At 42.9% G+C, this 13,544-nt stretch overlaps 1 protein-coding gene across 1 annotated transcript; it reads right to left on the reverse strand.

The window, feature by feature from the left end:
- Window positions 1-7,121: 7,121 nt before the first annotated feature.
- Window positions 7,122-8,612, reverse strand: cunh11orf96 (chromosome unknown C11orf96 homolog). The gene has a single exon (XM_069686835.1). The coding sequence runs from the start codon at window positions 8,267-8,269 to the stop codon at window positions 7,889-7,891; it is 381 nt and encodes a 126-aa protein (XP_069542936.1). The 5' UTR covers window positions 8,270-8,612; the 3' UTR covers window positions 7,122-7,888.
- Window positions 8,613-13,544: the final 4,932 nt, after the last annotated feature.

The raw sequence follows: 13,544 nt of genomic DNA on the forward strand, positions 1-13,544 counted from the left end.
TTAAAAAACAACAGTTAGTGCAAGCTAGATGGTAGAAGTATCCAACAGGAGAATGCCATTTTGCCGAGGCCAGTCCACCATTACATGAACGTGCACTTGGTCACTAATGGTGCATCATTGCTTACCATATTAAACTACCTTCATCTGCCTTTCTTGTGCAACTAGCTCACTAGCTTTAGCTTGTGGAAGACTCCGCTCATGTGCAATGAGAACACAGGCAGAGTTTTCAGGTATGTTGTTTTAAATGTGCTATATGAATAAACTTTGACTTGCTTTGAGTAACACGGGAAAGTGTCAGCTTGAGTTGTCTGATGGTGCAAACAGTTTCTACAGCCAATACGATCTGATGTGTCCAAAAATTGCAGCTATATTATAAACTCTTTTGTTTAAACATGACCTTTCTGTAAAAAGTTGCTTTAGGTTTTTTTCACAACATGTTTGTTTGTCCTCAGTCTTTAAGTTTAGTTTAAGTAAGTGTAAGAGGGTTCGGCAAGTAATTGGGAAATCTTGCTAACCATTTCTGACACCAATCGGGCAAGTGGCCATCGTGCATCAGTCACAACAAATATCAATAGAGTCATCAGAACGCAATCAGGGCGATTGTGCAGATGTGAGCTCTGACACAGAACACACACAGACAGGCTGTTTACCATCACGCTCTGCGGGCTGTGGGTGGAGTCACTGAGCAGATGCTTTCAACATGGCAGAGGTTTGTGCCACATATTATTCATGCTGACGTACGTATGAGCGCTCATCACAACAACAGCCTCACTAAGATGTAAATAAGGTCTTCTGTTTGTCACTGAAGTGGACAGTCTGTGTTCAGGCCTTCTTAAAAACAGTTCTGATCCTAATGACCCTAAAAATAAATCCTTCGGTCCCCACAGGCCACTCTCCTGGCTTCTGTTTGGATTACAAACAAGGCAGAGGACTGGCTTGATTTCAGGACATTTCTTAAAAAAAAAGTATTATTATTAGATTATATTTGTAATTTTTGCCTTTTTAGGACCGTTTTGCTAAGAAGAGGAAACCAGGGAGCAAGGAGAGAGGAGGTGACTGCATGCAATAAGGTTCCTGTAGGAGCCAAACAGGCAACTTTGTGGTCCTTGGGGACATGCTCTACTTGTTTTGATTACCACAGTTGGGTTCATATAGTTAAGAAAGATGAAAATAAAATCAAAAAACATTGAACAGAATAAAAGAGAGAATATAATAGGTATATTGTAGTATAACAAACCCTTAAAGGAGTAGATAAGTGTAGGACGACAGTGGCTAGAATAATAAAAACAGGGGTGAAATAGTACCACAACAAAAAAACAAGAGACGGACTTAAAATACATTTCTTTTCTAACAGGGTACGCATATACGCACATGTCCAGTGTTTGTTTTATGATACGGTGAAGCTTACATGCATCAACCAGTTTATCAGAATGTCGGTGACGATTACGCAAACAGTGTTTAAACTTTAAACAAAGTGTGGGAGGGTAATCCATCTTTGTGAGTGATTAAAGTGTCTGCTGTTACGTTACAAAGCTGCAAGTTCCTCTTTCAGCCATTTCACTGAGAGAGAACCAAATCTGATTTAGTATAATGAGATTTTAAATGTTATATCTTGATTGATTTACATATTAGTTGTCATGAGGTTGAGCTGTTCTTGTGAACCCACAGGTTTCTGTTTTTATAAAAGTGACTGTTCTCAGTCACAGCTGTCTCTTTTATCTCCCTGTGCTGTCTCTCTTTATATTATACATATATTATATTATCTTATATTATATAACATTATATTGAGTCTTTTTTAAATCTGTATTTACAGTATGTTTAGTTGAATTTCCCCATTTACAGTAAATAAAGATTTACATGAGATTCTGAAAGTGTGAGACATGGTCCCCTGGTGGCCCTTGAGGGTACTGCAGGTGGGCAGCAAGGGGAGAGAAGTCATCCATCCATCCATCCATCCATCCATTATCTATACAGTTCAAAGTTGTGGTGGGGCTTGGGGGGGCCCAGCTGTCATTGGGTGAGAGGCGGGGTTACACCCAACCTTTCACACTCACACCTACGGGCAATTTTAGAGTCGCCAATGAACCTAACGAGCATGTCTTTGGACTGTGGGAGGAAGCCGGAGTACCCGGAGGGAACCCACGCATGCACTTGGAGAACATGCAAACTCCACACAGAAAGGTACACTATGTCCAAACTGGGATTCTAACCAGGAACCTTCTAGCTCTGAGGCGACAGCGCTAACCACTGCAGCACAGTGCAGCCCTGAGAAGTCATTTACAAAAAATTCATACCCATAAGCAATTTGGGGTTCAGTGTCTTGCCCAAGGACACTTCCACATGTAGCCTGAGAGAGCTGGGGATCGAACCTCTGACCTTTTGATTGAAAGACGACTGACTGTACAACTGAGCCCCAGCTGCCCCTTATGTGAATAAGGATAGGATTATTTATTTGGACTGCATTGCCGTAGGCCCACTTTCACATTGAATAAAGAATTTCGGATTCTGATTGAGTCTATGGCCCACTGAGATTATTACTTTAAGTTAAAACAAACAAAAAGTAAAGTTACTTAAAGCAGAGATAAAAAACAAATCAGGCATATTCTACTTCTAAGGAAGCAGGGAAATGTTTAAGTGGAAGGATGGAACAATATAACAAATCTGAAGTATTTCTAGAAGGTATTCTAAAAATATTTGGTAATTGCGACGCAGTGTTTCCGACAGATCTTTATGTGATTAATTTGCTCCTCCATTTACAGAAGAGCAGATGTACATTTGTGTCTGTTAGCTGTCGGCTCCGTCTCACTGCTCCAGCTCTCACACTGTCATTATCAGCGTGCACTTAGAGCTGTGACGTTCTTTCAAACATCTTGGCATCACACGGACATTAAGGGGACAAATGGCACTTTAAAAAGATTCCGTACGTTCAGCTCCAGCGTTCCTTTGATGCTTTAAGATTGTAACATGTGAGCTGGTCTAACAGTACAGTGTGTCTGTACAGTTTGTTCCATGTGCTGTAGGTTCTCTTTAACAGATGATTGGGCTGTTATACTCTTCTGTCTGCAGCCAGGCGGTTCACAAACACAGCATGTACGTCACAGGGTCACATGACCCTCTTTGAACTCCTCCACACACGTTTTCTGTTGATTTTAAGATTTAACTGGTTGCTTGTAGGGATCAGCTTGGACTGGTTCCTACCTCAGATTTTGTAAGGGATGAAAGTTTAACCCTTAATTAACTTCAGTTTATAGAGCTTCAGTGTCAGATCTACAGGAAAACACGACAAAAGGTGACTGACAAAGCCTCTGGTTTTAAATGTACTTCTTCAAGGAAAGAAGTTTACAATAAGTCACACTTTTAACAATTGTAAAAATACATTATAGTGGCAGTATTTTGGTAATAAAAAGTCTTAAAACATGTATTTCCAGTGGGAAACAGAACATCTGGCATGCAACTGGAATCAGACAGAGAAACTAATAAGGAAGGAAAATCGTGTCAGCTTTACTTTGTGATGCTGTGCACGCTCCATAATCTCCGTGCTCAACGTGGAGGAATGAACTGGATCAATCCGTTAACCCAACACACAATGACAAATATATTTCTCTTCCTGTATCTGTAATCTCCGTCTCTTTCTCAGAACTGTCTCACACTCCTTTAGCAAAGTCTCTGTGACGTAAACACCTCCAGAGTTGCACCGTCACACTCAATAACAGACAGTAACTCTGCCGTGGATGTGCTTAAGTATGACAGCTCTACAAGCACTAGACAAACAATGACTAATGTGTGTGAGAGAGGACAGAGGAGCAGAGAATGATGGTACCTTTTTTTTTTGCCCTTATATGCCTTTATTGACAGAGAGGACAGTGGATTGTGTTGGAAACAGGGGAAGAGAGAGTGGGGACGACACACAAGCAAAGGGCAGAGGGTGGGAGTTGAAGGACTGTAGCCTCTGTATGTTTGACCCGTGATTTGGAGATCTTTTAATGTGCTAGCGGCTGGTCTTTGCTAATCCTTCCTATTGGCTAAGAGACAGGAAGTGCCTCCTTGTGCTTTGTTTTATGTCGAACTTAGCGACAGAGTCGGCGACCTCAAAGCTTTCAATGATGATTTCCTTTGTCGTGTTTCTGCAGAAGATGAAAGCGCCCTTATTACAGCAAAAAGTAGTATATGCCAGAGTTGTGGACTTGAGACTTGGTGACTTGGACTTGAGTCGACTCGAGTCACTGTTTTGACTTGACTTGACAAAAAAGAAATGACTTGAGACTCGACTTGGACTTGCAAGTTAATGACTTGAGACTTGACTTGAGGCATGATGACTCGGATGACTTGCGTGTGTTCATAAGTTTGAATTTTAGCTGTTAAATATAAAATGATCAAATTCAATGTTGTCAAGTTTCTGTCTGACGATCAAGTATGTACGCAGCGCAAACTGGGAATCATGATTGGACGACTGAGAAAGCTCCCCGCTACGAGATTGTCATGATTGGATGGCTGGCAGACCATCATCATGGCTGCGTCTGTGCCAAGATAATACACATACAATTCACTGTCATACTTTTTGAACAGGTTATATAAATTGGCCAATAATATCATTATTAGACGGGCTGCTAACACCTTGTGTTTTCTCTTTATAAAGACCGGATACTACAGGTAAGAGTGCTGGATCTTGGGTGGAAAAAAAGTGACTTGATTCGGGACTTGACTTGACTTGAAATGACTCGAGACTTGCATGAGACTTGGACCAAATGACTTGAGACTTACTTGTGACTTTAGCAAAGATGACTTGGTCACAACACTGGTATATGCACACATTTAGCTTCATACAGCTTGTTGCTCTGTGCCATTTTATTAAATGTTCCTTCATAACAGTGTACATTGGCCCTGCAGCTTACTGTGAGGAAACCAAATATATTTTTCATATCTGATTCAGAGCATCCATCCATCATCTATACCACTTATCCTGTTCAGGGTCGCAGGAGGCTGGAGCCTATTCCAGATGTCATCGGACGAGAGGCGCGGCTACACCTGGACTGATCGCCAGTCGATCACAGGGCTGATACTCATGCTGCGTTCCAGACAACTGGGAACTCGAGAACTTCCCAGTAGAAATGTCCGACCTCAGAGCGTTCCAGGTGCATGACGTCAAACATAAATAAAAAACATGGCCGACCTTGACAAAGTGATGTATCTTTTTTTTCAGAGATTATTTATAGTAACCAGCTACCTTATCACATTAGCAACATTTTCATCCAGAACATGTTATTATACGATAGTAGTAGGTATTTAAATTAAATGCAGCCAAATATATATAACGTTGCTTTTCAGTTGATAGTTTACCATTAACGATGTGCCTCTCCATGAGTGCGGCCATTGTGGTGTGACATCAGACATCTGATTCTCGTGAAGTCGGGGTAGATGAATCTCCTCTGACCTTGAATGGCGTTCCAGAGCAATTTTTCTAGTCGGAAAAACTCAACTTCCAAGTTGTCTGGAATGCAGCAGTAGAGACAGACAACCTTTCATGCTCACATTCAAACCTATTAGACTCACCAAAGAACCTAACGAGCATGTCTTTGGACTGTGGGAGGAAGCCAGAGTACATGGAGCTCACACAGTAGAACAGAGAACATGCAAACTCCACACAGAAATGCCCACTATGTCTGTACCGGGATTCGAGTTAGGTACCCTCTAGCTGTGAGGCGACAACGCTAACCCCTGCACCACCGTGCAGCCCCCTATTTGAACATTTAAACTAAATCTGCAATGCCCAGCTGTTCCAAGAAATTACTTTAAGAAATGTAAAATCTGTCTGTTCAGCGTGAGCTGAAAATTTTGTGAATTGGAAGCGAGGCTGGCAACTCTCCCTCTTCCACGACCTCGTCCTAAAGAAACAAAGCAAGATAGCGTGAAAGAATTGTTTCCCTTATTGACGCTGACTCATATGAAGGCAGCAGTCGCTCCAGATTCTGACATATTACTGTTTATTAGATAGCTGTGAGAGTTGTTTACCTGCAGATGCACAAACAGGAATTTTGCGGGCAGACTTTCAGACTGTTTGTTAGTCTGTTAAGTTCAAATGTCTTTCAACAATCTTTCTCCACTCTCCCTAACTCCACCTTTGGCTGTTTAAAACAATGACACTATATATTTGTCTTTAAAGACTTAAAGTACGTACAGGCTCGAGTCCAAGTGCCACAGAAAGGGTCGAGTGTTGAGAGATGAACTCTATATATTTGGTGGTAGTCTTTTCAGGGTGTCTGTTATCAAATAAAGAAAGAATAACACCTTATCTTTATCTTTAACTTTAGTCACCTCCTCTTCTGTTCCTTTCACACGTGTTAATCTCACATCTGTGTCCCTCTGAGATTACATCTCCTTACAGCACACACATCACTGCCCATCACTGACCCATCATACCTCCGCAGAGAACGTCTCTCATCTTACACGTTTACTTAATCAGACTCTATTTTTAGTCAAGCCACCGAGCTGCAACCCAAGCAGGTTGTGCACTAAAGCCCCTGCAGCATCGTGTCAGTCTGCAACACGCTGCTGACTCGCGCTCGGAGGGAGGACATGCATCACGTTTCACTTGTCTTCGAGTGGATTAGAGGAGCAGGGTCATTAGGAAACAGGAGGGACGGCTGCAGCGGAGGATCCTCTCTGCAGGCCGGAGGAGCACTGAGGAAAACCTTAGTGAACGTGCATCACCAGCCGAGCAAGCATGCAGTTGACGCTGCTCAAGTGTTTACATACGAGTCAGAGTCAGTTTATGTTAACGATAAGCCAGTTTAAGCTGCACATCACTTTCTATCGTCTCCTAACTTCCTCTTTTATGTATTCCTGATTTTCTGATGAGATTTTACCTCTTCTTTTAATCCGTTAAACATCAACCCCAACGGCTAAATGAAGTTTACTCCTCTCAGTCATCTTGGCCCTGAAACTTGTTGACCTTTTCACTTTATTTATTGTTTTACGTTCTGTAAAACTGGATTACAGCTAAAGTTTAGTTCAAAAACAATCCTGAAGTACACACACCTACGTCAAAACTAATCGCTTGTTTCAGCAATAACACTTCTTATATTGAAGTTTAAAGAGAAATGAAAAGAGGGAAACACTCAGAATACTTGAAAATATTTATTAAAGTATATATATAACAAACATTGTAGCATATATGTATAAAGAAAAACAAATATACAGTATGAAGGTTATTTACTTTGAAAGTCAAAGTGACTTTAGAAGTCAGAAAGAGCGATAAAATCTACATCTCCTCTTGGTTACGTCAAATAAAAGAATAAATTAAAACATTTTGAAGTTTGCTCAGGAACTGAAGCAACAGCAGAGATCAAATCTTTTGTCAGGGTTTTCTATGATTCAGTGACGTCCAGGTGACGCTCGATGGTCGGGACTTTACTTAGTCAAAGTATTTACAGTGTGATCAATCAGAATATTAACTTTTTTCATCAGTCCTTCCTATAAGTGACTGGTCGAGTAGAAACCTTTTAATCGAAACAAAAATATGTGTACAGCTTCAAAGTGGAAAAATATCAGCAAACTGTCATCAAGTCTTCCTCATGGAGCTCTACAGTAGAAAAGGAATACATCTGAAGATGTGTGTTCAACGCTGCGTCATCTCTTACACTCATCACATCTATACAGCAGCCGGACCAGCAGCCTGAGGCACTGCTACAGTTCTGCATCACAGGTGTGCATCAGGAGCATCTTGGAGCTACATACTGTATGTTGGCATGTTAGTACATATTAAAAGTAGACGTGTGTATGACAGCAGCAGCTCACACACAGGCAGGCTGGTAGAGAGGCCAGTTTGGTTCAGTTCAGTTGGCCTCTGTTTGAAGCGGCGTCAAGGTGAAGCGAAGAACATGGGCTCCCCTCACTGGGTGGAGTCGGAGTCACTGGAGTCCAGGCTGGCCTGTGTGGAGCTGGGGGTGCAGCTGTGGTGAGCGGCCGGAGAGCAGTGGAGGGTCTGTGTGCTCCTTCGCAGGTTCTCCAGAGACTGCAGGAAGGAGCGACGAGCCCGCTCCTCTTCCAGGGGGGAGGAACCTTCTTCTTCTACCTCTGCGATCTCAGCAAAGGTGACTGGTTGGGTTTTGAAGCGAGCCTCACGAGATCGGCGGGAGCGGCTCTTGCCCCTCGCTGGGCCCTTGGGGACCGGCAGCTGCTGGGGGAACTCCTCCATAGCTGAGGCCATAAGGTGACCTGGCAGGACGTGGAAGCCTGAGGTCTCCATAACCATCTGACGCACAGCAGCCATGGGTAGAACACAGACCAACAGGGGTATGAGATTAAATCTGGTTTTTAAGCGGGAACACAGCTGGAAGAAGAAGCCTGTGCTCGATTCAAACTGCCTTTGCTTGCTCTTTCTGCTGCCTTCTCCTCTTTGAAAAAGTCTCTGGAGCAACAAACCAAGAGTTGATCCTCAGTCGAGTCGAACAAACACTCCTCAAACCTCCGAGTCCAGGCAAACAGAAGTGTTGAAGAAACAGCTGTTCTTAAGCCGCTCTGGTGAGTCTCCTCTTCGCTCCTCTGTGCGCTTCTGTCTCAACTCTGCTGGTTCCCGACGTCTCTGTTCTCTCTGGCTGTTTCTCTTGTTTGAATCTGTTGAGGCTAATGCCAGCGACAGCTCCAGCACGGCCTTTTATAGCAGCTCACAGCCCCCTCTCTCCCTCTCTCTCTCTCCCTGTGTTTGCCAGGTCCCTCCTCCTCCCCTCCTTCCCTCTCCGTCATGGTTCCGGCCTTCAGAGCAGTCAGTCAGTCACTCCACTAAAATAAACATGTGAGCCGAGGGGGGAGTTTCAGGAACAGAGGAAGAGAAAGACGAGAGATTAAAATGAGAGAATCAGAGCAGCGAGACTGACCTGCTGTTACCTGTTTTTACCGGAAAAATGCAGGACGGGGTCCTTGGGACAGACGCACTCTGCAAGAATCCAGTAGTTGACTTGAAGTTGAGCTTTATTGTCTAATGCAAAAACAAAAATCCATCTAAATATCCATCTTAGGAAACCAATTTTAATTGTTGCTCTCGAAGAGGGAGGAGACTTTTTTTGTAAAAAATGTAAAAAATGCTAATAAATTATCTTCCGATTTGATTCTTCTATTTTTTAGACATTTTGGCTCTATTCTCAACTGTAAACTGACTGTGGGAGGAAGCCGGAGTACCCGGGGGGGACCCACACATGCACGGGGAGAACGTGCAAACTCTACACAGAAAGGCCCACTACGTCGGGAACCTTCTAGCTGTGAGGAGACAGCGCTAACCACTGTGCAGCCCGTGATTTGAACTGACAATCTCGAAGATCTCAGTTTCGTTCTCTTGGGCGCCCCTTAATGGCGATACATTGATTTTACATTACATACATTGATTTTCCTGGCTGACGGTCGCTTTCCTTTTCAGACTGTTTGCCTTCATCTGAGCGTCGAGTTTGTTTCTTTTTCTTTGGATTTTCACTTCTTGTTGAAGTTGTATCTGTAGTCATCCATCTTTTCTTTGTTTGTTCAGCCATAGTAGATTACTGTTTACTCGCAACACTTGCAGAGAGCGGAAAAGCAGCCGCTTAGCTCCGCCTACCCTCTCTGGCAGACCAACCACTGCTGGCTGATGGAAAACGTGTCACTAACTGGGCGCCGCTTGGGATTTTTTCCGCGAATGTCGCCACAGACACCCAGTCTGTAATAATACTATATAGTGCAAATGCAAAGGCTTTCATCAGTGGGCCGTAGGCTCAATCACCATTGTGTTAGCTCATTCGGCGATAGATGGAGACTTACAGACATTTATTTACATGAAAATCTTTTAGATTGTAACTTTAATGTCTCATGTACATAATAGTAAGCGTTTAAGCGTATAAAATAATAATTATTCTGTATATTTCCACAACACTTTTTGAACATTATAAATGCATATACAAGAAAATAGAGGGACAGTCCAACCAATCATATCACAACTCGTATAAGTGGCAGTGGACAAGGCAACATGAACACAAACAGCAGAAGCTCAGGGGCAAACCTGAGTGTCATCCGTAGTTACTAATATTAACTTGCACTATCACCAGCAGCAGCATGTGCATCATGCTACGCTCCTTCAGCTGCACTTCAGTGTGAACTTCTTTGCATTTCAGGGGCCGACCTCATGGACTTTCCTTTGCTGCGGAGTTTTCAGGAGTGATGTTATGAGCTTAAACGCGCCCCCACCCCTCGTTCTGTCATGCATTCCTAAGATGACACCTCACGAGGGAGACAGGTCATCCTGTTTCTCGCCCCTCTCTCACACACACACACACACACACACACACACACACACAGGAAGGCACACACACATTCTGCAGGGTTATAAATCCTGGATGTGAACTTGCAAATATCCTCTCGCTCTATTTTAAGGAGCTCTCCGGTCACCCTCCATCAAGCCGGCAGCTGCCAGTCAAGTGACATCACATGATAATTGTGATTCCTTTTTAACCAGACATGTCGTGGCGTTTAGTGATGTTTAACTTCATATAAGAACCTCATTAAGTTAACGTCTATATGTTTTGAGAAAAGCTCGTAGGGAGTGAGAAATGTACAGAGAAGAGGACTTAAAGCTGTGTGTGTCCTTGGGGGCGCCTTGTTTGTGTAAAAGACCCTCACGGTCTGCATGTGTTGTAAACAAGGACATCTGTGGCACAAACAATGCCAAGAAAAACATCCGTCCTCGTCTGTCTGTCGGCGTGTTAACAGTTCCAGTTGAAATGCAGGGGTTAAAATGGGGTTATAAAAATATTATCTGCTTTTCCACATATGTTCTTGTTTGATTTAATCAAATCTACAGGAGCCCGAAGCGGACATGCAGGCTGCTCACTGTGATGTTACAGAGTAGGACATGCCATGCTGCCATCAGCCACACTAATGAGGTAAGTTCAGCCCGTTTGTTTTGTGCTTTTGCAGCTCTGGGGATACGAGTTATGATCATCTGACGTCACGGTGGTGCAGCGTTGCTATCTCGAGATCTCAAGAAAAGAACTGGAAACTACTCGTTGTCACGGGAAAACGGAGGAAATAAAGTGTAAGCTTCTGGACAAATCAAAGCAGCAATGAGTATATTTCTAAATCATAGTTGTTAGAAGTTTTTGTCGTTAGAAAAATGTGAAAACTGGTGAAAATGATTATTGTTATTAAAGCACTAATTTGAAGTTCTCTGTTTCGTTATATTTGGCGGCACCTTATGGTGATAAAAAGGAATCACAGGCGCACACGTCCCTGATAACCAGACGTCTAGCGTTGGCTCCCTCTGTCACGGTCGTAACTCCTTTCCTTTTCAGACTGTTTGCTTCATCTGAGCGTCGAGTTTGTTTCTTCTTCTTCTTTGGATTTTCACTTATTGTTGAAGTTGTTTGTTCAGCCATAGTAGATTACTGTTTACTCGCAACACTTGCAGAGACCAGCAGCTCCGCCTACCCTCTCTGGCAGACCAACCACTGCTGGCTGATAGGAAATGCGTCACTAACTGGGCGCCGCTTGTGATTTTTTCAGTGAATGTCGCCACAGACAACCTTGTCTGCAAAAATGTCTGTATGTTTTTACTTTAAAGCACCAAATAGTAATACTTTTTGAAACCTTGAACATACAGAGACTATAAACCCCACTCTGCAGATTTAAAACCAGTCTTGTCTCTTTTAGCGTATTGTTGTTACTTCATATTTACTGCACGGTTCATTTTACTTGACTGTACGTCCATATCTGTATAAAACATTAGAAAATACACTCCACAGTAGGTGTATCAGTGTCACTGCTCTAATAAACTAGCACCAGAACTAGTTTAACTTAGTCAACAGGAAGTGGGAAGGAAAGTTTATCCTGGTTTTGAGATACACTGATAGAAGTCCTTTAAAACATGCTGAAGGAGCTTAAAAATCAATACATTTAATTTGCACCTAATTGAATTTTATTATTCAGTCATGTTTAAGCTACACTTACAGTTGACCCTTTTACGGGTGCTTGCAGTAGCCTCTCTCAGAGTTAATTATAACTGAAATATGAGCCAGTATCAGTGGTACAATGTGTGTATTAATATGACCGCCCTGGTTATGAAACATGGTCGGAAACGAGGGCACCGACTGGAACAGGAATCAGATGTGGAGTCATTGTTAATAAGAAGCGAGCTCCACTTTCACTGGGTTCTACTTCCTAGGTGTGTCAGTGTGTGTGCGGTGTGTGCAGCAGGTAGAGTTACAGCTGAGTGTAAGGGATTAGTTCATGGGTTTACAGTGTATTTGGCACCAATGTAGAGATGTACACCATGATAAGGATTTGGCAATAAAGTTTGACTCAGTATAGAAAGCGTGAAAGGTTGTCTGTCTCTGTGGCTGCCTTCATACTGCAGGCTTTCAGGCTCAATTCTGATTTGGGGCTCTGATTTTTTGGGGTCACTGTTCATATCTATTTAGAACGTAACCCAGGTATGATATGAATGTGAACAGAACATGTTTCAAAAAAGACACGCAAACAACAATAACAAAAGACGTCACATCCGATGATGTTCGTTTTCCATAAAACATGGATGGCTCTCTGGCGTTTGGATTTGCTTTGACATTTCCGCAACTTTTTACTTCTTTGTATTTTGCCTTTAAACTCTTTATTTTTCCTCCATTGCCAAGCTTCTTCTTCTTCTCTAGAATCACTCCTGGAAATGTGCATATTACCAATGCAACGTGGACCAGTTCAAATACAAGTCGCACGCAGGTCGCACGTTTTGGATTCAGATTTAGGACCACAAATTCAAGTAGCCCAGTTCTGAATTTAAAAAATGCGACATCATGCAACTTTTTGCTGTTCACACTGATTTAAAAAAATCTGGTCTGTGTCACACGGGGGGAGAAAAAAATCGTAATTGGGACACTTGTAGCTGCAGTATGAATGCAGCCAATGTGTCAGCCCAGTGATTGACAGGCCATCAGTCCAGGGTGTAACCCGCCTCTCTCCCGCCCACTGACAGCTGGGATAGACTCCACCCCCCGCGACTCTGAACAGAATAAGCGGTATAGATGATGAATGGTCTTGTTTGTTTAATTTTGAAAGCGGGAATAAAAAGGAAACACTCTGAAAGATGTATCTCTACAAAAGGTATTTTCAAAATAAGAGGTTTTGCATGAATATGCAGTAACGAAAAGCCTCATGCAGCCTGTGCTAAGTGAGACCTCTAAAGGTCTGTTGCCTGTTGACAAATCCCAGTGTTGTCCTAGCATGCATTCATACAAAAGAAACAACCTCATCCAAACAAATTCATATTTACAGGCATAAAACACAAAAATGTACAAAAGAAATATTCCCACTGAGTGTCTGAGGAGGAAGAGAAAGAAGAAGAAAGGGGAGAGGAAAATCCATTATCCAGGTCCACTCGGGGCAAGAGGTGAGGTACACGCCGCAGGCTGCATTCCCGCACAGGCAAATCACCCTGTACCCACTGTGACGAGACGCCCCTTCTACCACAGCAACCTAAATGTCAGGGGACCACAGAGAGGAGGGCGAAAAAGCAGTGAGTCACATAACAGCTCAGG

Source organism: Semicossyphus pulcher, unplaced genomic scaffold (assembly GCF_022749685.1).
Source record: "Semicossyphus pulcher isolate SPU_LCO1_2020_fin unplaced genomic scaffold, fSemPul1.0.p SCAF_8, whole genome shotgun sequence".
NCBI lineage: Eukaryota > Metazoa > Chordata > Actinopteri > Labriformes > Labridae > Semicossyphus > Semicossyphus pulcher.

Coding starts and splice junctions, on each gene's coding strand:
- cunh11orf96 (XM_069686835.1), bottom strand. CDS start 8,269: ATGGCTGCTGTGCGTCAGATGGTTATGGAGACCTCAGGCTTCCACGTC.